Source organism: Seriola lalandi, unplaced genomic scaffold (genome assembly GCF_002814215.2).
Source record: "Seriola lalandi dorsalis isolate HSWRI2012SDOR001 ecotype SW California unplaced genomic scaffold, Sedor1 jcf7180002054927, whole genome shotgun sequence".
NCBI lineage: Eukaryota > Metazoa > Chordata > Actinopteri > Carangiformes > Carangidae > Seriola > Seriola lalandi.
The window spans coordinates 496,867-523,204 of NW_019525479.1; the positions used below are offsets into that span (position 1 = coordinate 496,867).

The following is a 26,338-nucleotide window of genomic DNA, read 5'->3' on the forward strand; positions in this document are numbered from 1 at the left end:
AAGCTGTCAATCCAGGCTCAGCGGTCGCGCGGAAACCCTCCCACTCTCCCCGTGCGCATTCACGCTGACAGCAGGCGCGCTCACTACATAAGAGGAAATCAGTTACGTTACCCAGCGAGCGACGTGAAGAAGAAAAACTTATCTCCGCTATCACAACTTCAGGTATGTGATTATTATTCTTTTGTAAAAGCCACTTTCACATATAGCTACTTAAAGGGGAAGTGCATACAAAATTGACTGTTATTTCTACATTTTAATTGACTTTAGATAGATAAACTGTAAGACTTTGGCCTTGTTCGCTTGTCAGTTTAGCCTAGTCATGGGCTAACGTTAGCATTGACATAGCCAAAACTCAGCACGGCTAAGAGGCTAACTGCTACTTTTGTTAGCTTCGCTTAGAAAACTCTTTGTTACACAAACAAACTGCTCCACATTTGTAAAACTTTTGGATCGGACACCACTATCACTGTTGTAGTTACAGTGTTAATGTAATGTTAAATCGCCGGGAGAACTAAAATAAAAAATAACAAACAGTGAAGCACTTATTACTGAGCCTTCAATCTACACTATAGCAGCTAACTCTCTGAGTTCATGTCAAAATGTTCTTAAGATTTCAGTTTGTCTTGGCCAGACTGAAAAGTTAATTGAAGTTAATGGCGGTCCTTTGTGTAACTTGTTTATCAAATATGAATATCTGGGTCAAACTATATAATCGAAGCCAAATGTCCTATAGTAATCAGAACAATGGCACATATTGCTTTAAAAAGTAGAAGTAAAGTTCAGTATTTTAAGTGAAACTCATTGTAGTGGAGTCACGTATTAAGGGTTGTAAAAGTGTATGTACTCAAAGTGCTAAAACAACCACTTTACCTACAAATCATATTGATTTCAGTTTAAAACTCACATTGTGCAGTGTATATGTCATCTATCACTTGTTAAATATAAACGCAAACAGGCAATATATAGGCTACTGTTCTTAGACATGTATACTTACACATACTGCACATAACTGCACATAACTATCTAGTGTATTAAGTTAGTTATTATATTATCATTTGATATCTTTTCTACTGTCCAGTTTCTCATCGCTGTATGTATGCATCTAAATTTTTCACCTACCTGCATGTACATATTAGTGATGTTTTTTTTAATCTTTTACTATATATATATATATATATATGTATGTGTGTGTGTGTGTGTGTGTGTGTGTGTGTACTACACATACTTGCTGTGTGTTTATGTTTAAATTCCTGAACAGATATGGTTCTACATCATTAAATGTTCCATTTTATGTTTCTTCCTTTTTGCAGTTTTGTTACTCACATCAATAACAATCATGCCAGTTATATGCATGTATGGTCTTGTGAACCTCATAACTTTTTCTTTCCCTCCAGCATTCAGCCTGGTCCACAAAGTGGTCTAAAGATGTCATCAGGTGCTCTCTTTCCAAGCTTGGTGAGCGGCTCCAGGGGAAGCTCCAGCAAATACCTGGTGGAGTTTCGTGCTGGTAAAATGACCCTGAAGGGGAACGTAGTGACACCAGATAAACGCAAGGGCATGGTGTACATCCAGCAGTCCGATGACTCCCTGATTCACTTCTGCTGGAAGGACAGGACGAGTGGGAATGTTGATGATGTGAGTTGCCTTTAAACTAATAACTTCATGTTACATGTCAATCCCGTTAACCATAAAAATGTTTAATTAACTCAGCAGATCAGTCTACAAGAATAATACTCAAACTTGTACTTCATAGTGCAGGCTTGCAATTGGGCTGTCCCTGAGTGTTGATATGGAAATAATCAGTGAAGACAACTGGTCACATTTTGTTGAAAAATCAATGTGACAATAGTTGTTACTATATTCAGCCATGTTGTACATTCCAGATGCCACAAATAAAATGAGGTGACAGAACTCTTTAAAAAAAAAAAAAAAAAAAAAAAAATACCTCAGTTTTTCATTTTGCTTATTTCTCTTCTTTATGTATTTGCACATACAAGCAATGATTATACAACCAGTGCTGACACATTGAATCCTAATTTAGCTGGCCTTCCACAGAGCAAGCAAGGTGACCGTGTCTTTATTTTCAGAGCTGCAGTGGTGCTGCTGCTGCCTTGATTTCCCTTTTTGTAGCTGGCTGATGATAATTTGTTGTGTCAGAGCAACCTCACTGTTATTCCACTGTCTCTCTTGTGTGTCTTATGCTGTGCCTTTTCTGTTCCAGGACCTGATCATCTTTCCTGATGACTGTGAATTCAAGAGGGTGAACCAATGCACCACTGGGCGTGTCTATGTGCTGAAGTTTAAAGCTGGATCCAAGAGACTGTTCTTCTGGATGCAGGTGAGAGGAAGATGCTTCTCATCTTTTTTTAAAAGGAGAAGAACTGGAGTCTGTCTGTGTGAATGCGGGACATCTGTGTCCATTTGTGTGCAGACAGATGGATATTCAATACAGGGAAACTGAGTGGAAAATTGAAGTGGGAGGCAAAGAAAGCTGAACAAAAGAGACTGTTACACTCATGATGACAGGGAGTGCATGGCTGTTATTAGTGTATTTGTCAGGCAGCCACACATCTAATAGTTTTCTCCTTTATCTTCTCCAGTCCAGAGGTGAGGCATTGTGATATACCATTATTGCCAACAACTGTAATATTTAAAGTTAAATATTGATACACATATAATATGGTAATGGCAGATGTTAGTCGTTGTGGATCTTTTGTTTATTAGCTCATCTTGTTGCCTTTTCACTGTCCATTAAGTGTACTTTTGTACAGTTATGGTTACAGTCTCTCCACCTTCCGACTCATATTTGAGTGTAATTTATTTGCCAAAAAAGACACATAAACAAGGTTGTGTCCTCCTGTGGATGTGGATGAACATGAAAAAATACATGAATGCCATAGAATCTTTCTTTTATTATATAATTTGAATGTCTTTACTGCTTTAAAAAACTGGTAGCCAGTGGCTGCAGAGGGCAACTTACTCTGTAAGCTACTGTTTTAGAGCAGTAACTGATTTCTAGGAAAACTGCCGTTTTATCCAAGAGTGAAATTATTAAGTTCATTAATAAATAACGTGGTATCGAATGGGTGCACAGACTGGATCTGCTCGCTGATATGCAATCCAGTATTTTAGGCAGTATCGGAGGCATTTCCAATGCAGTCTATCAGTACTGTCTAACTCTAAGATAGTTGATACATATCTTTTCAATATGTTAATTTTCAGTGATGTCTGTAGAATTAGGTGGTTTATGAATTAAAAAAAGCACAAATAATTTATATTTAGAGTAGATTTTTTTTGGCTTTGTTTTCATTTATTTTTTTTATGTCAAATCTTCCTTGTCACTCACCACAGAAGAATAACTCAGACAGAACTGAGCCTGTTAATATGGTCAGTGGAGAATTTAGCTCAGATTTCAAGGATTTCTTCTGTGACTATTTTTCCTTCAGGAGCCAAAGACGGACAAGGATGAGGAGCACTGTCGCAAGGTGAATGAGTATCTGAACAACCCACCGATCCCCGGAGCACCAGGCAGCGGAAGCGGCAGCGGCCATGAGCTCTCTGCGCTCGGAGGAGAAGGGGGCCTGCAAAACCTCCTGGGAAACATGAGCCACAACCAGCTGATGCAGCTGATTGGACCAACGGGACTGGGTGGACTGGGTGAGCAGCACAAGGTTTTTTTAAATTATGTGTATGTGTGAATCATCTCTCACGCTCGGCACAGCAGAGACTTTCAGGTGATTGTAATGAGAAGGAAAGCCTTTTTCAGGAAGTAACTCTAAAAAACAAACCAAATAATATTTTAAAATCGACTCCTTAAATAAATAAGAATTTCAGAACAATTTGGACGTTTTTTAATTTGTTTGTTTGTCCAAGGAGGCCTGGGAGCTCTAGCAGGGCCAGGACTTGCCAACTTGCTGGGCAGTGGAGGACCAGCCACAAGTAGCTCCTCATCCAGGTGAGACTGAACACGAGAAATACATCAGGATTAGCTCACATCGCTGCCATCCTCACAGAATAATCTGTTATATAGCAGATGTAAGATAATGCATGATCATAAACCACAGTGAGACCCCTTTTTCTTTCCTTAACTCTGTTCCCCTCTCCTTCTTTCCTAGCTCTCGTAGCCAATCAGCAGCAGCCACTCCTTCATCGGGTGGTGCCCCCAGACTGAGTTCCTCTCAGGCTCCCACCACCCCTGTGACTCCTGCTGCCTCAGCCGTGTCACCTACTGGTGTTGCTCCCTCCACACCAGGTACATGAAGTAGAAGACTGTGTCAGTACGTGGTCTCTGTCAGTCATTCACAGTTAAGAATGGCAGTCCTGACATGCTAGTGGTTGAGGCTGGTTGTTCCAAGTGTCTTGGAGAACTTGCCCATAAAGTGGAAACTTCTTAGAAAACTGTCTTAATGATATCTTGCTGCAGTGACCTCCATCCAGAGAAAATAAAAATTCCATTTCATGGGGCCTCTTAATGAAAACCAAGAGTATCAAGTGTGTCAATTTCAATAACCCCTTTACTATTTGCATTGTATTATCAGAAAACCTCATAAAACCTCTTTGTTTTCCTTCTCGTTTCCAGCCTCAGCTCAGACTCCTCTGGCCCCAGCCTCTGTTGGAAGCCCTGCCCCCCACCAGCCCATCCAGCTGAGTGACCTTCAGAGCATCCTCGCCACCATGAATGTCCCAGCAACGGCTGCTCAGGGATCAGCAGGTGAGGAAAAGTCAGTCAAGAGTCAGAGTCAGGCTTGATTCAATGGAGGGTGTAAATCCTGGTTTGGCAGTGATACTGGACTTTGTCTGCTGCCCAAATTGCTGTAGGGCAAGTGTATTTGAACAACATGTCATACACAAAAGCCATGCTTTACATAATTCTTAAAAAAACATTATAAAGGCACAACAATATTTAACACAATGAATAATACCAACAAGACCTCCTTCTTCTTCTTCTCTAGTGGACCTGGCCAGTGTTTGCACCCCAGAGATGATGGCTCCCATCCTGACTAATGCTGAGGTCCAGCAGAGGCTCCTCCCCTTCCTCCCCAGCGGAGAGAGTTTACCACAGAGTGCCGAAGAGATACAGAACACACTCAATTCACCTCAGTTCCAGCAGGTAGATTGCGCACTAGCATACATTTGTGATAAAAGTAGAACTTTAACAGATGAAACAATGTCTTACAGCTGTATTTTCATTATGCCCTGATGAAGACCTTGCACCCACACCTGATAAGCTAAATCCAATGTGTCCACCAGCTCGTCTTGCTCAGTACACCTGATTCTAGCTAATTGGGTGAGGGTAGAGCGCGAGGAGATGGAACATAAGCAGTTGGATACCAGTCATCTCCATTTTTTTTTGTTAACAGTAAATATAACATGTTCTCACAGTTAATGTCATAGCCCATGTGTATGTTTAATTGCTTTCTGTTGAGGTCAGACAGGGTTGAATAATCCCCAATGACTGTGATTCCTCTGTCCTTCAGTCGATGAGTATGTTCAGCAGTGCCTTGGCCTCCGGGCAGCTCGGCCCTCTCATGAGTCAGTTTGGTCTGCCGGCGGAGGCTGTGGACGCTGCCAATAGAGGAGGTGAGAGGCATACACACCCTGCCAGTAAACTAGAGTTTTGCCGTTACCCTTGCTAACACAAAATGTAAACTAGTGATCTAGTGTAGACCTTGGTTCTTCCCATTAAAAAGTTATTCTACTTATCTCCTCCATTTCTATTATTTACCATATACTAACATATGTATTTGCGACTCCTTTTTCAGATGTGGAGGCGTTTGCCAGAGCCATGCAGGGCACCAAAGGAGACTCCAAAGAGAAGAAAGAGGACGACGAGGACATGAGTCTGGATTAGAGCTGAACCTGCCGAGCCTCAGTGAACTCTATGATTCCGTTTCTTCTTCTATTTCACTACCTTTTCTTTACCTCACTCTCTCCAACGTTGTCTTACTCTTTTCTGTACCAAAGGCAACACTCTGCTCCTACTCAGGATGAAGCTGTAAACAGATAAGTTTGGCCAGTTTTTCCACTGTGACCACAAGTAAACTGGTTGACCTAACTGTTCATCAGCAGCTGTTTTGTTCTATCAACCATTAGTTTTACTCTGAAAAGAGAGAGAACAAGTTTTAATGTGTTTGGACTAAGCCTTAAAGTTTGATCTTATTTTCTTCTCTGTATTTCTGTTGTGACACCACAGTGCAGACTCGTAGCCTGAGTGAGTGCTGATACATACAGGCCTGTTTGTAATTTACTCTTCATAATAAAAAAACAATCACTGGCAAAGGAAAACAACTTTAACTCGTTGCTCATCTTTCACAGAAGAGAAACAAAGACTGAAGTTTATATGAAAAAAAAAAAATGTATTTAGAAATGCATTTACAACACAAGGGGGGCTGGGAGTGAGGGGGAGGGACAGCTTATTCTTTCTGTGAGATATTTTTAAAAGTGGTTATATAACATACAAGCTTCACACGTTTGGTACAGGTTTACATTAACGACGGAATAGAGAAGGTAAACGCTGCCTGCACCCCGGACGGGACCAGACAGATGGCACAGTCTTTCGTCATGACACTTGGTTGTGTGATTATAGAGCTGGTCATGTGAATGTTTCAAATACTGTTCACTTACAATATTAATCAAATTTGGGGTTAATTACCTTGAATAGTTAGATGCATGGAGTTTTTCAGAAAAATTGGTGCTGATCAGTCGTAACTAAAACTTGGATGTTGTCACAAATAGTATTCACATCAAACTGGTAATTACAATAACTCCAATATGGAGTTGGAGAAAGAGGACTTGTCCACAATATTGTCAGTTTAAACAGTATCTGGAACAGCCAGTTACAAACCTGCTTTCATCACCTTTTCCTCTTTATATTCACTTAACGTATTTTGTGTTAAATGCTAAATTTGTCCAGTTTGAAGTCACTGACAACATAAATTCAGACTTCCTAAAAAAGCTCAGTCCTGGTCCGTGTTGCAGGAAACATTGTCCATCTGCGCTGCCTGAGGACGTTGCTCATACATTAGTGTTCACAGTGTACCGACTCAGTAGGTATCCTTAACATTCTCTGCTAGAGATGCACAATACACAGCTGTATACATCCTGAATCTGCAATGTGTTACAGATTCAGGAAAGTTGTTTGCAACCAAAAGACAAAATATGATCCAAGTTATAATTTATTTTTCATCATATCTAGAAAAAACAAAGAAATTTCAGGTTGTGTTGTCTTTATTTACAATATACTACACATTTTATAATTGATTTATGATTTTAGAGTTGAAGTCTTTGTATCAGTGCATCTCTATGTGCAGACAGTTGTTACTGCTGTAGCACAAAAACAAACCAGTAATATTGCGACGACAAACAGGAAAATATAAAATATACATTTTTCTGAAAATAGACAATAAATATTAATATATATTTTAAATTAGCTACAGTAACATGACACCCACCACCAGTAATTTGTAGTTGGGGAATGTGAGGATAAGACTGTGTGCTGGGTTTACATGCGTGGGCAGCCCTGCGTCCCCACAGCTCCGTGCACGGCGAGTGGTTTTGACAACATAGCGGGTCGGTGGTTGATGGTCGCTCGGCGGACGCAGCCGTGGAACGCAGGGAGAGCGGGAACTGTGATGCCATCTGGTTTGACGGAGAAAGGAAAAACGTGTTATAGAGGAAACGACCACCAGATGTCTTCTTCACCTAACACCTACCAGCCAATCACAACATCCACTGGTGTCTGCAACTGTAAAATCACAACTGGTGGAATTACATCGTGTTATATGTGGTTGCATTCAGGCGCTGTTGAGTTTGAGAGTTTCAAAGTTATTTAGATAGTAATATTTTGAGAACATGAAAATTAATTTGTTCAGGTCATTGTTCAGTATTAATACAAAGTTTGTTACTTCTCTCAGTTTCCTGTAGTAAATTAAACCTTGATGGTTTTTGAACGTGATTTAAAAAAAAAACTTTAAAAATGTGTCCTTGAGCTGTGACGAGCATGTTTCACCATTTTCCTCTATTTTAAAGATGAACTTATAGTATAATAGTTGTAATCCAAAAGAAAAGAAAATCATAACGAAAAAAGTAAAATCATAAATCATGATAATTATTGAAAAATCTATAATTTGAGGGGAAAAAATTAAATTTTTCTTTTAAATAAAACATTTGAAGGAGAAGATTTGGAGTTGGTGTTAAATGAGGGTTGAGCAGGATTTTTTTTTTTACCGATCAAAAAACACTTAATACTTATTCTTTCAGATCAGGGCAATACATCAACTGAGCTTCATTAAGTCCAATGCGCCTGACCACATCCTCAGCAAATAAATAAAATATAAACATAATCAACATTATGACTCGAACATTTAAGATCAGATCCACCGACTCAAGTTGGAAAAAACCTTAAATATTCAAAATAAGATAATTACACAGGACTGAAAAGGGATCAGCAGCAAAAACAGATTTGATTTGTCATTGTGGCAAACGTGTGTGTGTGTGTGTGTGTGTGTGTGTGTGTGTGTGTGTGTGTGTGTGTGTGTGTGTGTGTGTGTGTGTGTGTGTGTGTGTGTGTGTACTCACCAGGTACCCCTCCAAGGTAAACGGTCTCCTTGGCCCCTGTAGAGCGGCTCTGTTTGGGCCCGACACTGTGCTCACTGGCTGCATCCACATGGAGCTGCAGAACGTTATTCTTCTTCACCACTGGAGGCGCACACACAACACAACATCATTACAGCAGGCCGCAGCAATAACACAGCGAAACACAGTCACCGTGCATGTCGACCTAAACCCACCTGTGATCGTGTGCCAGTGTCCGTTACACAGAGGTTCCTCTGGAGTGAAGGAGGTAGAGAATTCACCTTTGCCACTATTGACTGAGACGGTCACCTGCGCGCACACACACACACAAAATAATTTTTATGTTTTGTTAATGAATGACAAAGAGAGATCTCCACAGTAAAGTTTAAACTGTATTCCTCTCTGATTGTTATTAAAACCCTCACTAGCGTGATCTCACCTCTCCCTGTCTGAGGACCAAACTCAGGTGTTGATCAGTTGACGTCCCAGCATGCAAGAGCAGCCCAGAGTCCAAGATGGGTCGAAGCTCTAACTGGATCTCAAGATCCCGACCCAGAACCAAGGACTCATCTGCAGGGAGGGAGAGATGGCCTTCAGTCAGAACACAGAAGCACTCAAACAAGAAAAACATGAGTGAAATAAAACCACACAGAGAGACGATAACTACCTATCACCATGTGTCCTCCCTGTCCAGAGAAGTACGCTCCGGGCTGCAGTGGGTTCTGGAAGCAGGACACCGTCCCCTGACTGTAAGTGGGGCTTCCTGCAGGGGCCTCGTTCAGTATCAGGTCCCTGACACAGCCCATGAAACCACCAGAGCCTGGGGCCTAGAGTTTATAATAGCACAATGAACAGTGTCAGATATTTGCTTTCTTTTTTAAATAAGTTTATTTGATTTAAAGGAAACTTCTGCTCTTTTATAAGCTGAATCTTAAATTTGTGTTGTTGGCCTACATTACTATGAGTTATAATAATATTTTACTGAGTTACAGTCACTATGTGTAAATTTTTTATGTGATTATTCCCTCTCTAAAATGATTTTGATGGTGGGAGAGGGACAGCAAGTTTTCATGTGTAGAAAAATGAGACAATCCCTGTGAGAACTGGTGCCGTCTACATGTTGCTTTCATGTCTTTATTCTGTGTCCATGGGTCCAACGTAGTCACAAATCTTTAGTCACATTATTGAAAATGTACAAATGCAGAAAATACATCAGCTCAAACCAATTCTTCAGTCTGATGGTCTGACAATTCACGTCCACTGTGTCATTAGACTCTGTAGTTAAAGCATTAGTTGGTAAGTAAAATGAGCTGCAACAATTTTCTTGATTAATCAATTAGTTAATCAGCAGGAAATTAATCAACAACTATTTTAATAATCACTGAATCCTTTAAGTCATTTATTATTATTATTATTATTATTATTATTTTTGTGTGACAATTTGCTGTTCATCTTTGTCTTATGATAGTGAACTGAATATCTATGTGATTATAATGGAGATTTTATACTACTCTCTAAAATTTTATTTATAACAATTAATTGATTAATCAAATACATACCTAGCAGATTAACTGATGGTGAAAATAACTGTTAGATGCAGCTCTAATTCTAACTGAAAACAATGAAGAATAAGTTCCAGAGTGCATCAAGTTTAATACCAAAAAAATACCATATAAGACACTTTATTTTCTTTATGATGATGTTATAATGAGATGGTGACTGATGCAGCTGCCGAGTAAGTCATGGTGCAGCTCTATACAGAAGAGCAAAAAGTAAAGCATGTTTAGCTCTTTACCAGCTCTATCAGTGCTATAACAAATACTGCAAAGCTGTAGCAGTGTGGATGTTGTACCATGAGTGAGGGCGGGGCTCCTCCAACATATAACGGCCCGGTGAGACGAGTCCTGTCTCCTCCGGGGAGTCTCTTAGACTGAGTGCTGATACCGTCGACGATCAGACTGATCTTCTCTCCCTCGCGCTTTATAAACACCTGAAGAGACATCAAGGCAGTGGCAGAGCAGCTTAGAAAATCTGTTCATCAAATTATGAGATAAGAATAGAAAGCGTCTTGTTACACTCAAACTAAATGTCTCTCTTCTCTCTCTCTCACACACACGTCTCCTGTGCATCTTAGTCATGTGACCTGATCTGGTTCTCCATCTTACCGTGTGCCACTGTTCGTCGTTGTACTTCTTGCGGCTGCGCAGGCTGACCTTTCTCTTCCCTCCGTCCAGCAGAAGCAGCAGGAGACCGTTGGACACGCTAAGTGACATGAAAGATCCACCGCGCTGCCCGCCGGCCACATGAAGCACCAGACCATCAGAGGAGTTGATCCTCACCGACATGGAGATGTGAGGCCTGCAGACAGTGAGAGAGGGTGAGTCTTTTTCAGGACATCCATTGCCAAAAGTGTTTGCAGACAGCTCTCTATTTATGCAGTCAGGAGACGCACAGCACAGCCACTATTCACTCTTGTTGTAGCTCCGGTTTTGTCTCAACCAACTCCTGAGAAAAATATCTGGCTTGTCCACTGATCAACGTCCCACTTTCTTCTACAACAGCAGTGTGTGGTGGGTTTCTCAGAGCTAAAAACAGCAGCCTGAAAAGTGCCATAAACCGAAACAGAGAGCTAAAAGCTGCTCAAAACTTCTTCTCAGTACATTTGTCACAGTGAGTGATTTGACATTTAGTAATAATTCAGAATTCCCTTCAAATTTTCCCTTAACTTGCCAATAAGTAGCAAAAAATACTTCACAACCCTTTGATCCTTTACTCGATAACACAAAGTCACCTTATTACTACAAATAAAAACTAACTGTTAGATGCTGGTGCATCTGTTTGAATAGCTTGTTCATTATTGTGTCACTCACATTGAGCTGAGCGAGCTCGGCAGAGAGTCGTATCTCTGGTAGCTGTGCGTGGAGCCGCTGAAGTGCGTCGCTCCGGCCTCCTGGTCCGACAGCTCCCCCTGGCAGGACTCCCTGGTGTTACGGCTGCGGGACCCCGATGGCTTCTTGTGCTTACCCTGAAAGACAGAGAGCGTATGTACCTTTAGCCTACAGCTGGGCACAGGTGATTAGGTCATATCAGCTGTTTATGTGTGTGCTAGCACCTTGAGTTTATTTTTTTTTATTTCTGGGAAAAAGCAGAATTTGCTGTGTGTGTGTGTGTGTGTGTGTACCTTAGGTTTGTTGGTGTCTTTTGGCTGCGCAGCGACAATCTGCTGAGGCTTTTTGGCAGCCGGACAGTCCAGAGGGACGTTGACGTTTTCTTTAACTTTCAGCAGATTCAAAACCATCTGAGTATCCGTTTGCCTGAGGACAAGGGGCATAAACACATTTACGGCTGAGCTAATAATAAACTCATCAGCAGATAACAATAGATCAATACATCAACTCTCTGTCTTTCAGCTTAAAACTTCTTCTGTCCAGATGTGTCTCCTGTTTAGACAATCAGACGAAACCACTGCCTACAACAGATAACATCACACTACAACACTGTATGCCCCTGAGCTCAGGCATCTTGTGTGTGCTGACGTTCAGACTTATTGAACTCATAACTTTCAACAGGAAAATCCAACATTTATTCCACAGTAGCTGAATAAGTTTTAGTTTTCTTGCTAGCTGCTATAACTTGTTCCCTTTGTTTAAATGCTATGCTATGCTGCTAAATGCCTTTTTAATTTTTAATCAAAATCTTACGGTGACATTGTGGTCATGTAGAATGCATAGGCCAACAAGACACCCTGTTAAAGGCTAAATTGAACCTAAATTTTCAAGGGAAACAAGATGGTCTACAAATCCACAATCATAGCTAATATTAATAACATCTCTTGACTTTAACATATTTCTCCCAATTTAGCAGCTATTTAATGGAAAATATCTATATATTACAACAACTGAAGAAGCTACTCTCTCTTCTCTCTTGTGGGGGATGAAACTGGAGTTAGATATCTTCCCTTTTTAGGAAATTTACCTGCTACAACAAAGACGATTCTTCCCTGTTTGATGACCTTATATTGAAGTTTCAGACTGACTTGTATTGCTCCTCCTGCCCTTCTTTCTCACCTCTTGATGAAAACATTGCTGATACATCCTGTGAGGTTGGTGGAGGTCTGGTCGGGCGTTCCTCCCAGGAAGGTGCCGCTCTGTGAGGCTGTGATCCCACGCCCTGTGCTCTCCACGCGGCCCTCCTTTGCTTTCTCATGCACGTCGTCCATGTACAGACGCATCCTGCAGGGGTGAGTCGTCAGGCAAGGTTGAGAGGAGCATGCTGGTTCTGAACCTAGATGTTTTATATTGATATTTCAATTACAAAAAGACAATGGGAGGTTCTTATCATCCTACCCCTTTGTGTTGATGTAGATGGAGACATAGTGGCTGTTGTCGTCGTTGTACGTCTTCTGCGTCCTGATCTCACTCTGTCCAGCCCTCACCACCACGTGGCCCTCATGCAAAACCACTTGACAAAGTCCTTCCTGTACACATACAACAAACACCGGTTAGGAGTGTGTGTGAAAAAAAGTCAACAAAGCAAACAACAAAAGACGACAAAGCAGGACGGAGGAAAGGATCAGGGGAAATACTTTTAAAGGTTACTGAGTCAGAAGGAAAGAAAAAGCTGTTGTTTAGTCTAAAGTAACAAAAAGACAAAATATAAGGAAAGATTAAGGGGAGAGAAAGCTCGTCCCACCTGATCGCGGTGGTGGAACATGAGGCCGTCCTTCTGGGCGGTTCTGAAGCTGAAGCTGGCGTAGAAGTTGTTCCTGAGCCTGGGGATGTTGGTCAGAGCCAATTCCAGGTAACTCTGACCAGAGAAATAAGCCTCACGAGACACCTGCACGAGCACACACATGGACAGGTCAACACATACTGTATTATTGTGTATATATGTGTGTTTTTTTATACCTTTAATATCAAAATAAAGGCACAATTCAAAGAAAAATGGGGGGCATTTCTATGTTTATCCCTTTCTGAAGAGGCAGATTTATGTATAATGGACAAGAATGTCGTAGAAATACTTCATGTTGGGATTTTCCTTTATTGTGAAACCTAGAGCAGGGGAGGATCAGTCAGAAAAGATATTCATTTGTAGGCAGATGATACAGTTATCTATATTATACAATCGCCCCGTATAAATCAAGCTCACTTATAATTTTACCAACTAAAACTGATCTGTCTGGAAATATGACTGGATGACAAATTAACTTTCCACACTCACATTGATAACTAATAAAAACTTGTTTTAAGAACCACAAATTCTTCCCAGTGAGAATAAAATCTTGCTTAGTTTACATTTTTATCTGTTCTAGGTTGTGGTTGACACCCTATCATTCATCTTTACATTTTACTATATTTTATGTATGTGGACTGAAAGGACATCACTAAAACCTCTTGGAAAACTTCCCGTCTATCACTACTCTAAAATAGTAGTAGACCACTCTAAAATACTTTTCCTGTTTCTACTACTCTAGATCATCTGGACGGATAACTCTCAGTGTCCTTAGAATCTGCTCGGATTTGGCAAAACTGCATTTTTGTACAACACAACTTGAGCTTCGAAACATTTACAAGATGATCTAGTGCTGGTTAAATAAAAACAAAACTACCACAACATCAAAGACAGAGATTAATATTCGACCTGACAGAGGATTGAGATTAAAATAGGAATAGCAAGTGCAAACTCTAATTATACTATTAATTTCATTTATTCCGTTTCATACAAGCTGAGTGATGAATCCTTACCAGCAGGTCAATGTCACAACCGAAGCTGACGCCAGAGCTCTTCATCCTCTTCAGGTCGATGTGAGAGCTCAGGGCCTTCACGTTCCTGAAACAGCCCTTCAGAGAGCCCTGCTTAGGAAACCAAGACCTCAACCTGAAGAGAGACAGACAGGAAACGACCTTTAAAGAGCTCTTTAACCAGTTTAACTGAACTGTGAACTGTGAGTGGCTGTGTGTGTCCCACTCACTTCTCAGGCATCTTGTCCTGTGGTACTCCTCCCAGGTAGTAGCTGCTGCTGAAGGCAGGGATGGCCTCTGTGAACTGGTGGTTGAAGAGGACGTTACGGTTGTTCCTCACCACAATGCGGTTCGGGCTTGCACGCAGGATGATAATCTCCAGCTACGCAGGTAAAAACAACAAACCACACATCGGAACCAATTAGGTTTTTGGTTTTTTGGCGGATGATGCCAAAACAAGGACGTCCTACACATAACTGCTTCAAACTAAAGCATATAAGACAGACAAACATAGAAACATGACAGACGTACAGCTTTTGATTCGGCGTCGCTGATCTTCAGGAAGTCTGACAAGGACTCTTTAGGCTCGAGTTCCACCAGCTTATCATTGAAGTCATAGAAAACCTTCAGTCTGCCCTTCAGCACTGCCAGACACAGGAACTGGTTCTGATGGAGGACAGAGACATGGAGAAAATCTTTGGCTATTTTCTATATATATTATATATTTAATATAATAATTAAGAAAGGGTTAATTAAGTGATTCCTTCAATGAATCAATCAATGAATTAATAAATGTGTGAAAAAAACTTCCAATGATTGCGGAATGAATGAATGAATGAATGGTTGTTGGGAAAAACTCAATGAATGATTCAGAATGAATGAATGAATACGCACTGGGAAAGTTTAATAAATGTTTCCAGAATGAATGACTGGATGAATGTTGGAAAAAACTTAATGAGAAAGACAAGTATTTTAGATTTTAGAGTGAATGAATGAAATCGTGAGCGCTGGAAAACCAGTGAATGGTTCTAGAATAAATCAATGAGTGTTGGAAAAACCTGAATAATGGTTCCACTAGATTAATGAATAAATGATTGATGAGAAAACATTATCAATGCATAAATTATTGATGTAATTAAAAGAAAAATGGATGTTTTTTTTTTTTGTTTTTTTTAAATAATTTTTGGGGTTTTAATGCCGTTATGATAGCACAGTCGAGAGACACAGGAAATGGGGAGGCAGAGAGAGGGGGAATAACATGCAGTAAAGGGCCGTCCGATGCGGGACTCGAACCGGGGCCGACTGCAGCGAGGACTGTAGCCTGTACACATGTGGCGCCTGCTCAACCCACTGCGCCACTGGACGCCCCGTAAAGCGGTTGTTAAAATGAATGACTCACGATAACTCAATGTTGTGACAGGATGTTGTGAATGTTGTGATGCATCAATGATCAAATAACAAATAATTCACAAATAGAATTTTGAATTGATGAATAAATGAATGAATGGGTGAATGAGTGAAGTCTTTACCTTGTTTTGCAGCAGCAGCAGTATCCCTTTCTGTGAGAGCAGTTTGACTTCCTGTTCAAACCGCTGCATGCGAGGCGATTCTTCAGTGAAGGTGATCTGAGCGAAGCCGGTACCATCGAAATACGCTGCGTCGTTCTTCCAGGGCTGAGTCAGCACCGGCTTGGACCTGTTTGTTAACAGTTTTTATTCCATTGTGAGTCACACAGTGGAAAACAAATGGAAAATAGCGGAGGCTTAGTTCAGGAAGATAAAAATGGATGTGAAGGAGTTCAGTCAAGAGAAGGGGCAACATGACACAAAGACTTCATCTAAATTAATTCAATGACCAACCTGCCACAGGGTTTCTCCTCTGTGGTGTTGAGATTGAAGATGTTTTCAAAGTTGTACAGACTCAGCACCTCCTCGTTCAGTGTGTCTAGCTCGATACAGCCCTTAAAGTTCGGCAGAGCGAGTGGGGATGGAGGCTAAAAACAGACAAGAAAGATCAAGAACGTCAGGGCAGGATTCTTTATCATATGATCTAAATTTACATCAACACAATCCTAAACCCTCAGATATGTTTGAAACTCCCTTTACTAAACCCTGTGTCCTATGGTGGAAAGTAACTGAGTAAATCCTAATTTTATAAATGTGGACGCCATCATAGGCCACACCCACACTACCATGGAAGAATAACAGAGGTGCGACTTTAACATATTTCAATGAAGGGGTTCCTTCCATAACTGATGGGTGTAACTGACTCCACTCAACAACAGAAATGTGCACATGAACTTACCTTGAAAGTGCTCGGGTATCCTCCCACGTAGAAGACAGTGTCTTCAGTCAAGAGGTTGAGCAGCCCCTGATCTCCTCCAGCCTCCACCGTTTTTCTGACTTTTTGGTCTCCCTCAGTGGCATCTAAAGACATGACCATTTGACCGTACTGGAGGATCCTGCATTCAGCCAAACAGAAGAGGAGATACTTATACAAAACAAGATACATGGGAACATGTGGACGAAAAAAAAAAATGCATGTAAACCAGGATGTGACGGACTTCTGAAGCCTTATACTGACATGTGATATGCTTTCTGTGTCAATATCATAGCTTGCATATTGAATTACATTTTTTTTTTTACATGAATATGTTTCTGAAACAGCATTTACAGCTTCACAAGACACTTACAAACAATTACATTTGTTTAACTATAATAATAGTTATACGCCAAGTGCCTGCTCTTTGTGGGAACTGTTGGGTTCCTCTCTATAATAAAGTAAGGTCTTGACCTTACCCTGTAAAGTGCCTTGAGATAATGTATATTGTGATTTGGTGCTATACAGATAAAATTGAATTGAATTATTAATATAATAAAACAACAACACAACAGCGAACAGGCAACATTAGAAAACCAAGATATTTACTGTTCTACTGCAACTCACAATATCCAAGGATAAGACACCGCTTTGTTAAATTTTAAATTTTTTGAAAAATCTAATTTCACCATGTGAAAATCCGCTCAAGAACAACAAGAATGATATAATGAAACAAAGACACAGAAAAGCATCTGCAAATATGTGCATGAAACCATGTAATTATGTCTGCATATACATATATTATTGTGTGCGTGTGTTTGTGTGTGTTGTACCTCTCCAGCACTACACTGTTGAAGTTTCCATCAGACTTGACATCTTCAGTCATCTGCACCTCAGCAGTTTCTCCTCCAACGTTAAAGTACCAACGCAGTTGCTTCCCCTCCAGCGCCATACCCAGGAACTCCTTACTGGACTACAAATACCATGGACACAGTAAATGAAGACAGAAGCCATAGACTTTGCTCCAAATTCATGCACAGGAACTCCTTACTAGTTAAATACTGTAATCCCACAAAAAGACATATAACATGTCAAATAAAACAACACAAAATGGGCCTCTGTGTTGCCGTGGTGATGCTTACATCCTTGCTGCCGAGGTAGAAGACAAACTGCCGGGGCCCGTCACCCTGTCGCCTCGCCCGTGCCGCCTCCGGCAGAGTGATGTACAACTTCAGGGAGGTGTAGGCAGCCAAGTCGGCCAGGTTAGGTGGAGTACGCACCTGGACACCGGACGCCCCGTTAAACTTCACTGGCACACTCACCTGGATGAGAGAGAGGGGAGGAGACAATGCGATAAAAACATTTGAGGTTTTCAATTGCAACTTCTCATCTCTCAGTTTATTTTTCTTTTCATTGTTTTAATGTGTACCTTGCTGGCAGCGTTTCGCGCCTGCTGTATGAGCTGTCGGATGCGATTGATGTTCTCAGAGATGTTTGGCATCTGGATGGAGTGATTCTGCAGTTTATCCAACTTGGTGAGAAGCGTGGGGATCGTGGTGCCCAGCTCGTGCACTACAGAGAAAGACAGGGAGGTAAATAACTGACTCCACAGACACAGTCCATTTTTTTGTTCACTTTAATAACACTTCAATAACTTTGTTTGTTGTTTGGATTAGAACAGCTTCACTTTTACGTGTTCTTCATTAGGGCTTCAACTTGCTGATTATTAACTTGATTTATCAATTAATTCTTTGGTCAGAAAACTGTTAAATATTATAATTTCCCATAGCCAACGATAGCGTCTTCATCATACAGCTTTAATGAGGCTTTAATGAAGAATGGAAACAAGTAGATAAAGACATATAAATGTATATGTGATACTGGTAAAGTGTTTTTATCTTTGGAGTCATTTAAGGGGAAATGTTAAGGGGAAAATATGACTCAAAGGGCTAATGAAGTAAACATATTACTGGCAATGAGCCAGGATGCATCATTAAAGACTTGTGTGTGACGTCCCATGACAAAGAGGATCAGATGCTGAAAGAATGAATAATAATATTTTTGGGGATGTTTCTTTATTGTCACATTCGCACATATTCAGAAGCTCCTACCGGTCTTGTTGGCCTCCATCAGCGCCTTGTTGATGTCATCGTTGGTGATGTTGGCGTCTCCGTACGTCTGCTTCCACTGGTCCAGCTGCTCTTTGATTGGGCGCAGGGCATCGTTGACTTTGGTGGCCGTGGTGTTCGCCACATTGGCCGCTCGCTTCGCCTCATCGATCTCCTGACTCACATCTGTTCGTCGCAGAGAGAAGAATGAATATTATTAAATTAAGTAAATGTAATATAATTTCTGTGTGTGTGTATGTGTGTGTGTGTGTGTGTGTGTGTGTGCGTGTGTGTGCGTGTGTGTGTGGCATACTTGTGGTGAAGTTGAGGTTGTTCTGAATCGTCTCCAGGTCCTTCATCACTTGAACCTGTTTGGTTTTGGCGTCGTCCAGTCGCTCCTGAGCGTCTTCCAGCTGTGGCTTCAGCTCTGTGCAGCAAAAATACACATTAAACACTTCAGCTACTGAAACATCACGACATCCTTTATATGAAGATAATGATGTAATATAATGTGATGTTGTGTGGTTACCGTTGTTGAGTTCATCATTGAGCTTTCCAACGTCGTCCTTCAGCTCCACACTGTGGTTCTTCAGAGAGTTGGCGATCTGACCCAGGTCCTGGTCCCTTATGTTCTACACACACAACAAAAATTACAAACCAGACACAAACAAACATAATCTAAAGCCAGCTGTTTAAGTTGTTAAGAGCTCAAACGGGTGTAAGAATAAATGTGTGTCCCCTGTACCTCCAAGGTGGCGTTAGCAGCCTTGTCGGCCATCTTGGCTGCCTCCTCTGCCTCCTTGATACTGTTGATAATCTTGTTGTAGGCTTGTGTCACATCTACAATTCCATCCTTCTTAGTTTCTGCAACCAAACTGCCGACAAACAGAAACAGTAACTCATGATATAGAAAATAAAATCTATATCTAAGATGATTAAAATCTTAAATCTTCTCCTGCACTAACTGATGACATTACAGAGTTTTAGCCGAGTACCTGGACAGGTTCATGGCTAACGCGTTCAGCAGCTCGGCGTGTCTCTCGGCCTCCTCCACCAGGGGGATCTTGGACTCGGCCTGAGCGAAGTTTTGCACTTTCTTTGCCAAAGGTTTCCTGGCGCCGTCCAGCTGGGCCGCCAGCCGCTCGTACTCCTGGGAGTCACAGGTTATAAAAGGTTTAAGAGGGAGATGACACATGACACACAACTGCACAATCGCCTGCTTGATTTCAAAATCAAAGGAATCAGCTCAGTAGATTTAGATTATTTGGACATGTGTGGTGCAGGTGGGCATCGCAAATCCTGCCCAGAGGTTTAACCTCACGTTCACCACTGACCTCTTTGGAGTCGTGCAGCATGGACAGCACATCGTTGACCTGGGCCACATCATCTTCAGCCATGTTTAACTGGTCGTTCACCTCCTTCATCTTGGACAGCATGTCTTCAATCCTCCTCTGAGAGGGAGACAGAGTCAGTCTATGATCTAATTCACCGTCTTCTTCTTTCTCTGTTCACAGTTCACGACGACTTCTAGCTCACCTTGTTGTCCTCCAGAGCTTTCTCATTCACATTGTTGATCTCTGCTGCTCTGGCGGTGCTGTTCACAGCTTCATTCAGGGCGTCTCGCAGGTCCATCATTTCCGAGTGGAAGCGGGCCAGGCGGTCTCTGATGGCTTTGGCCAAGTCGGTGTTTTCTCCCTGACGACTGGCCAGCTCCTTGTTAACACGATCCAACACTGGCAGAAGGAAGAAGTGATGAGACGCCGAAGCAGAGTTTAAGGATGCGATCACACCTACAGCTTGTGTTTACTTTGCTTGTCGTTGCTACTCACTCGAGACAATACTCTTCATTCTTTACTTATTCATAGGATACATGCTACGTACCAACTTTTAGTTACATATCTAATATAAAGAAACTGTTATGGTGAGTGTGCAGGAGGAATCAAAATGTATTTGTTTGTGATTTGTGTCTCTGAGTGAATAAATGTACATTTTTCTGCCTCCGACTTCTCTCTGTCGGCGAGTTTCTTCTGTCCCACGTGGCTCCAGTGTCTCATCTCCTTCAGCATGGCCTGCACCTCCCTCATCTTCCTCTCCCGATCCCCGTCATCCTGCTCTCCCCCGGTGTCGTTCAGTGACGACCTGTTTGCCATCATCAGGATGTCTATGGAAAAAGTGGAAGCATCACAAACAAACATCATTCAACGTGTAGAAACTGTTACGAGGTATAGATAACAGCTGCTTCATCTGAAATGACACCGGAGTTTAAAATGTGAGTGATTTTGTTAAAGAACATCCTGCTTTATCCCAGGGCAAATGTTCAGTGATATTTTAGGGCAGGAGTTTTGATCTGAAAACTTTTTTTCTGCACCAGCTTCTGAAGTCACATCTATGTTTAGTGAGCTGCTTTACACCTGATTTATGTAGTTTATGGAGATATTACCTTTAAAAAAAAAAATCCATTCATATGGAAAAATCACTGTGCTTCTATCCAAACCTGTCCTAAGAGATGCAGAAAATATATATGATATATATATATATTTTTTATTGTTAGTGTTATAAAATTGATTTCTGATTAACTTTTGTATATCTACCATTTATATTCATGGTCAGGTTTGTGATGAACATGAGCAGATCTTGCGCCCTCTGGTGTGTGTTGGTGGTTCTGTCCCGCAGGCCGCCGACCCTGTTAGTCATCACTGCTGCCTGAAAACACCACAACAGCTGCTGTAAGTTGCTCAATGAAAACAGAGCAAATTACATTTTTCATTTTTTTTTTTTACATTTTTCATTTCATGCTGTTGTTGCGAAAAAAATATTCCTCATAGTATAGTGAGAGTAAATTTGTGCCAGTTTTCTTGCTTTTCTTCCACAACTAAAAATTTTATGTGACAAGAAAAGCATTGGTGAAGAGTGGATAAAATGAATGTTCCTGTAATCATCACATGCTGTGATATATTCTCCTTTTTGAAATCCTGAAATAAAAAATGTGTATACTTCGATGGAGTTATGACTTCATGCTGCAACAGATATTAATTAATTAAAAGTTGAGGTATAAAACACTGATTAGTGTGGTTATTCAGTGTGTGTGTGAGAGTGTCATCATCATCAGTGTTCACACCTTGTCCTGCAGTTCATCAATGTCATCATTGATGTTCATGATTTCAGCATCCAGCAGGTCCGCCCGACCCCTGCTCTCATCCAGGGTGCTGTTGTAGTTCTCTATGGCGCGCTGCGATCATGGGAAAATTAGTGTAATTAATACCTTCTTACGGTCACTTCTGTTTGTGTGTGTGTGTGTGTGTGTGTGTGTGCGTGAACACTCACAGCGACGTCCTCTATAGACTTGTTGAGGTTGTTCAGCTGAGCCCAGGCCATGGAACTGGCGTTCAGGCTGCTCAGCTGACCGGCTACTGAGCTGAAGTTGTTGTTCAACTTGTCCAGATCCTCCAAAAGGACGATGACACAGCTGTCACACACTGCACACAAAACACACAACCGCACACTTAATTTCATTCCTACATAGACATTTTTAAGAAATGGTTCTGTTCTCGTTGGAAGCAACGTGTGTGTGTGTGTGTGTGTGTGTGTGTGCGTGTGTGTGTGTGTGTGTTATTTACATTCACAGTGCATGCCTTGCTGGTCATCTATAGCTACACTGTTTTTCTGTGAGCACGTGTCGCACTGTTTTCCCGTCATCCCGTCAGGACAGCGGCACTCTCCGCTCCGCGGGTCGCAGCGGCCTCCTCTACACTCGCACTCTGAGTCGGGAGGGAAAAGTTAAACAAAACAAGTGAGCTGATTTTACTAGAAACATGTTGCATCCACAGTGTGACTAAATCAAAGTAGCTGATATCATTTACTACAATTAATGACATTCTGAAAGCTTTAATGCATCACTGGGGTTCAACATGCTTTATGCCGAGCTGTCAGCATTCACATTCATTCCTGATTTCACATGCAGACCCTGGACTGTATTTGAATATGGACCCACAACACTATATATTACACTGCAATTGGCACGTGGAGCCTGTGGCATCTTATTTAGGCTGCAGTGGTTCTGTACAAAGATCCTGAACATCAAAATACTTTTAGCTGTGGACAAACCCTCCAACAAAGGATGACTGCTCCATAATTGTTCATGAAATGAACAGTAAAACCTTTACCTTAAAACTATGATAAGATCAATATGTAAAATACTGGAAAATGTGCAGGATATACTGTATGTACCTACTGTTTAAGATATATATATGTGACAGGGAATCTACATGAGTCAATAAGTGTGTCTCCATACGTGATGCGTTCACTCACTCTTGCATCCGTTAGGTCCGTAGTCCCAGTGCCCAGGGGCGCACTGTCTGCAGTTCGGCCCATTGACTCCGGGCTGACAGGCGCACTGACCGCTCTGAGAGTCACACGGCTGGACGAGAGCCGCCGAGGCCTCACAGTCGCACTGACGACAGCCAGAGCACGAGTCGAAGCCAAAGGAGCCATCCTGAAGAAAATAAACAGGTTCACATAGAGGCACGAGAAGAAGACGGTCACAATTTAAAGTTAAGACTGTGTAAAATCAGGTTTTATTTAAAGCTACTGTTGCTGTAGTTGTGTCGTATTGAGGCTGCAACATGTTTTTTTGGTTTTGCTAATGATTGAAAGTTTAATTAGGAGGAGAACGTGTCAGAGGAGCAGAACCTCATTCAAACAGAAGCAATTTAATATCTGATATTTGTGATGTAATCAGCAGCCTGTTATTTTAACAAGTAGTTTCCAGCTGTTTTCTGTGTTTGTAAATGAATGGGAGTGAATTTTTGGAATTCATAATTCACACTGAAAATATAGAGAATATAAAACATAGAAAAGCAAATTTAATAAAACCCTCAGACACGTGTGCAGCTCTCACCTCACAGCGCTCACAGCGCGGTCCAGTCACTCCTGGTTTACAGCGACACTGTCCAGTGTGAGGGTCACATGACTCGGTGCCACAAGGCGAACAGTTACATTCTGTGTAACAAAAACAAAACACACAGCTTTCTAATTTGCTAATAAACCCTTTAACATCACTTTTTAAGCTTTAATTAACAACCTAATTAGAACAAATGAAAACATTAATGCATCTAACGAACTCTGGTTGAACTGAAGTTGAACTCACTGGTGCAGTTTTTGGCAGTGATGGCGTCACCGTAGTAACCGGGAGCGCAGATGTCACAGTGATGTCCGGCTGTGTTGTGCATGCAGCTCAGACACTCTCCAGTCAGCGAGTGGCAGTCGGTGAACAACATGTTGGGGTCGGTGTTGCCGTGGCAGTGGCATAGCTGGCATCTGCTGCCAAGCACCATGGGGTTGCCATAGAAACCAGGGGCGCACCTGCATCAAGAGGCCGATAGTTATGGACATGGAGCTGCAGCAAATGGTGTTTCTCTTTATCTTGCTTAAGTACTTAAAAATGATTAAAACCTGATCTGAGCTACATCGACAATTCCAACTCTTTGTCAAATAAATATCTTTATTTACAGATTTTAATGTCACATGGAGCCAAAATGATAAAATGAAGCAGTGTTACCAAGAGGTATCATGTTATCAATAATGGAAGTTAAAGAGTTTCAACTTAAAAACAAACAATAAACTCTATCTTAAACTCCATGTACTCGAATAAAAATAATAAATTACAAAAAAAAAAAATTAATTCAAAATATCAAAGTTTATTTATATCTGATTAGTTGGTCTGCATGTCTTATTAGATTGTATAGCTTTAATTTTAGATAACATAAAACAGTGCATGTTACAGGTTAGAGTGATGAAGAACACTCACAGAGTACCTCAATAACAAGTCTTGAAGTCTGGCATTTGGTGACCAGTCAACATCTCTTAATGCCCCCCCCCAAATCAAAGCAGTCTACATCACGAACAGTCTGTATTTGAATTTTTGGGGTGTGTGTGTTGTTGAGAACAAACCCACACTGTGCTGAAGAGGTGGTTTACCTTTCACAGTGTGGTCCAGCATAACCCGGCATACACAGACACTGCATCCTGTCGCTTTTCTGCACACAGCCCTCTGCAAAACTACAACCAGAGAGAGACACAATGAATGGCTGTGACATATGGTTCAGTGAGAACTCAGTAAAGTTAGATGGATATATTGATGAGAGGAAGAATGAAAAAAAGAGAGTAAAATGTACTGACTTGTTGGAGGGGACCCTCAGTGGACAGGGGCAACTGGAACATGACACCGCCTGCCCGTCAAGACTGTTGTTGCCGAGGAAACCGCCCTGACACTTCTCACAGTGGTCGCCGGCTGTGTTGTGCTGGCAGTTCTGATGGACAGAGAGAAAAAACACACAATGACTCACCGTAAAGAAAAATCTAGAGGTAAAACAGACTAGAGACAGGATTGATTATTGATCCTCACCACACAGATTCCTGATCCGTCCTGACACTGGTCAGAGTGTCCGTTACAGCTACAGGGGACACACTTCCCCAGAAACAGGCCGATGGTGTCTCTGTAGTAACCAGGAGCACATTTCTACAGAGAGGACAGGAGGGAAACATCAAATCTTCTGTATGTAGAGCTACAGCTATTATCTCCATTACTGATTTTAATCATCTGATTGATGATTAATCTGCTGATTAACATAGAGAAAAAGCCATATTATAATTTCCAAACGATGACACCTTCGAGTTGTCCTAAACAAAGCACAGGGCCCTCACCTGACACGAGTCTCCCAGGTAGTTGGCGGGACACATGCAGATCTCCACATTGTTGGCATGGCGACCGGTGTGCAGGCTCTCGGCGCCCTCCAGCACAGCGCCGCGCAGCGACACGGAGTGGGCCGACTGGGAGTGGAGGGCCCGGATCTGCAGGGACTCCAGACCGACCAGAACCATCATCAGTTCCTCCCGAGACACAGAGTTCCCCGTCTGAGCGTGACGGAAACTACCCTGTGGGGAGAGGAAGGAGGGAGGAGGACGAGGAGGAATAAAGGATCATCATCAGTTGGACTTAGGTTTAGACTTTGGGCTTTTCTATATCCCACAATGACAATTGTTGCCTAGCAATGGACAAATACAAAACAATGAAGACAAAATAATTAATAAATAAAGAAATGAGCAAACAAGTTACTTAAAAGTAGCCATTATTATTTTACTTTTAACAAGATTAGTTAACACTTTAAGTTTCTTTGTGTTGAATAATTTCCTTAAATTTAAAAGCCTATGAAGCCTTTAATACTGTTACTATTATACTATATACTGGACGGCCTGTTGTAACAAAATTGTGTTGTTATAATGGACCGTCACTGAAAAAGTCATTGTTATATTCCTTTATAACGGACACTGTTATGGTGTAAATGCCTCCATTTCAGAAATGTGAGTCTATTTATTTATTTTAAGTATTTATTTTATCCTATTTTTTAGGGTATCAAGCACTGTACTATTCTGTAAAATAACATTAAAAAAATTAACAAAAAGTAAAAAAAAAACTAACAAAAACAGCTTTTTCCTATTGTAGCACCTTAGGGGTCTCTACAAATGAAATATGTATTATGTAATATTGTATATCAGCAACTCTAGATGGCAGTGGAAGGGTGAGGTTAAAAGTAAGAT

General features: G+C 41.3%; 2 protein-coding genes across 4 annotated transcripts in view; one reads left to right on the top strand and one right to left on the bottom strand.

Annotated features, from left to right (window-relative positions):
* The first annotated feature begins 26 nt into the window (after positions 1-26).
* On the top strand, positions 27-6,288 carry adrm1 (ADRM1 26S proteasome ubiquitin receptor). Of its 2 annotated transcripts, none has more exons than XM_023392961.2 (10): positions 27-162; positions 1,395-1,635; positions 2,222-2,338; positions 3,447-3,657; positions 3,874-3,955; positions 4,116-4,252; positions 4,580-4,711; positions 4,953-5,110; positions 5,478-5,580; positions 5,763-6,288. In XM_023392961.2, the coding sequence occupies exons 2-10, from the start codon at positions 1,426-1,428 to the stop codon at positions 5,849-5,851; spliced, it is 1,239 nt and encodes a 412-aa protein (XP_023248729.1). In that variant the 5' UTR covers positions 27-162; positions 1,395-1,425; the 3' UTR covers positions 5,852-6,288. The 2 variants fall into 2 exon arrangements, with proteins under 2 accessions (XP_023248729.1, XP_023248730.1); XM_023392962.2 differs by having other exon boundaries at positions 3,877-3,955.
* The window catches only part of lama5 (laminin, alpha 5), a 90,043-nt gene continuing 69,977 nt past the window's right edge, over positions 6,273-26,338 (bottom strand). For both annotated transcript variants that reach the window (XM_087170066.1, XM_023392960.2), the window contains exons 41-80: positions 25,445-25,675; positions 25,146-25,259; positions 24,920-25,050; positions 24,719-24,799; positions 23,889-24,103; positions 23,640-23,740; positions 23,051-23,234; positions 22,360-22,500; positions 22,067-22,218; positions 21,861-21,971; positions 21,334-21,445; positions 20,730-20,903; positions 20,279-20,475; positions 20,077-20,193; positions 19,738-19,892; positions 19,488-19,617; positions 19,272-19,374; positions 19,056-19,169; positions 18,746-18,928; positions 18,064-18,206; positions 17,777-17,956; positions 17,468-17,607; positions 16,620-16,776; positions 16,175-16,308; positions 15,845-16,010; positions 14,847-14,981; positions 14,546-14,697; positions 14,319-14,451; positions 13,267-13,410; positions 12,921-13,051; positions 12,642-12,806; positions 11,756-11,888; positions 11,445-11,599; positions 10,740-10,932; positions 10,427-10,564; positions 9,242-9,401; positions 9,014-9,144; positions 8,790-8,883; positions 8,578-8,697; positions 6,273-7,638 (exon numbers count right to left, since the gene is read on the bottom strand). In XM_087170066.1, coding sequence (XP_087026192.1) covers positions 7,502-7,638; positions 8,578-8,697; positions 8,790-8,883; positions 9,014-9,144; positions 9,242-9,401; positions 10,427-10,564; positions 10,740-10,932; positions 11,445-11,599; positions 11,756-11,888; positions 12,642-12,806; positions 12,921-13,051; positions 13,267-13,410; positions 14,319-14,451; positions 14,546-14,697; positions 14,847-14,981; positions 15,845-16,010; positions 16,175-16,308; positions 16,620-16,776; positions 17,468-17,607; positions 17,777-17,956; positions 18,064-18,206; positions 18,746-18,928; positions 19,056-19,169; positions 19,272-19,374; positions 19,488-19,617; positions 19,738-19,892; positions 20,077-20,193; positions 20,279-20,475; positions 20,730-20,903; positions 21,334-21,445; positions 21,861-21,971; positions 22,067-22,218; positions 22,360-22,500; positions 23,051-23,234; positions 23,640-23,740; positions 23,889-24,103; positions 24,719-24,799; positions 24,920-25,050; positions 25,146-25,259; positions 25,445-25,675 — 5,787 coding nt within the window. In that variant the 3' untranslated portion in view covers positions 6,273-7,501. The remainder of the gene's footprint in view (positions 7,639-8,577; positions 8,698-8,789; positions 8,884-9,013; positions 9,145-9,241; positions 9,402-10,426; positions 10,565-10,739; positions 10,933-11,444; positions 11,600-11,755; positions 11,889-12,641; positions 12,807-12,920; positions 13,052-13,266; positions 13,411-14,318; positions 14,452-14,545; positions 14,698-14,846; positions 14,982-15,844; positions 16,011-16,174; positions 16,309-16,619; positions 16,777-17,467; positions 17,608-17,776; positions 17,957-18,063; positions 18,207-18,745; positions 18,929-19,055; positions 19,170-19,271; positions 19,375-19,487; positions 19,618-19,737; positions 19,893-20,076; positions 20,194-20,278; positions 20,476-20,729; positions 20,904-21,333; positions 21,446-21,860; positions 21,972-22,066; positions 22,219-22,359; positions 22,501-23,050; positions 23,235-23,639; positions 23,741-23,888; positions 24,104-24,718; positions 24,800-24,919; positions 25,051-25,145; positions 25,260-25,444; positions 25,676-26,338) is intronic.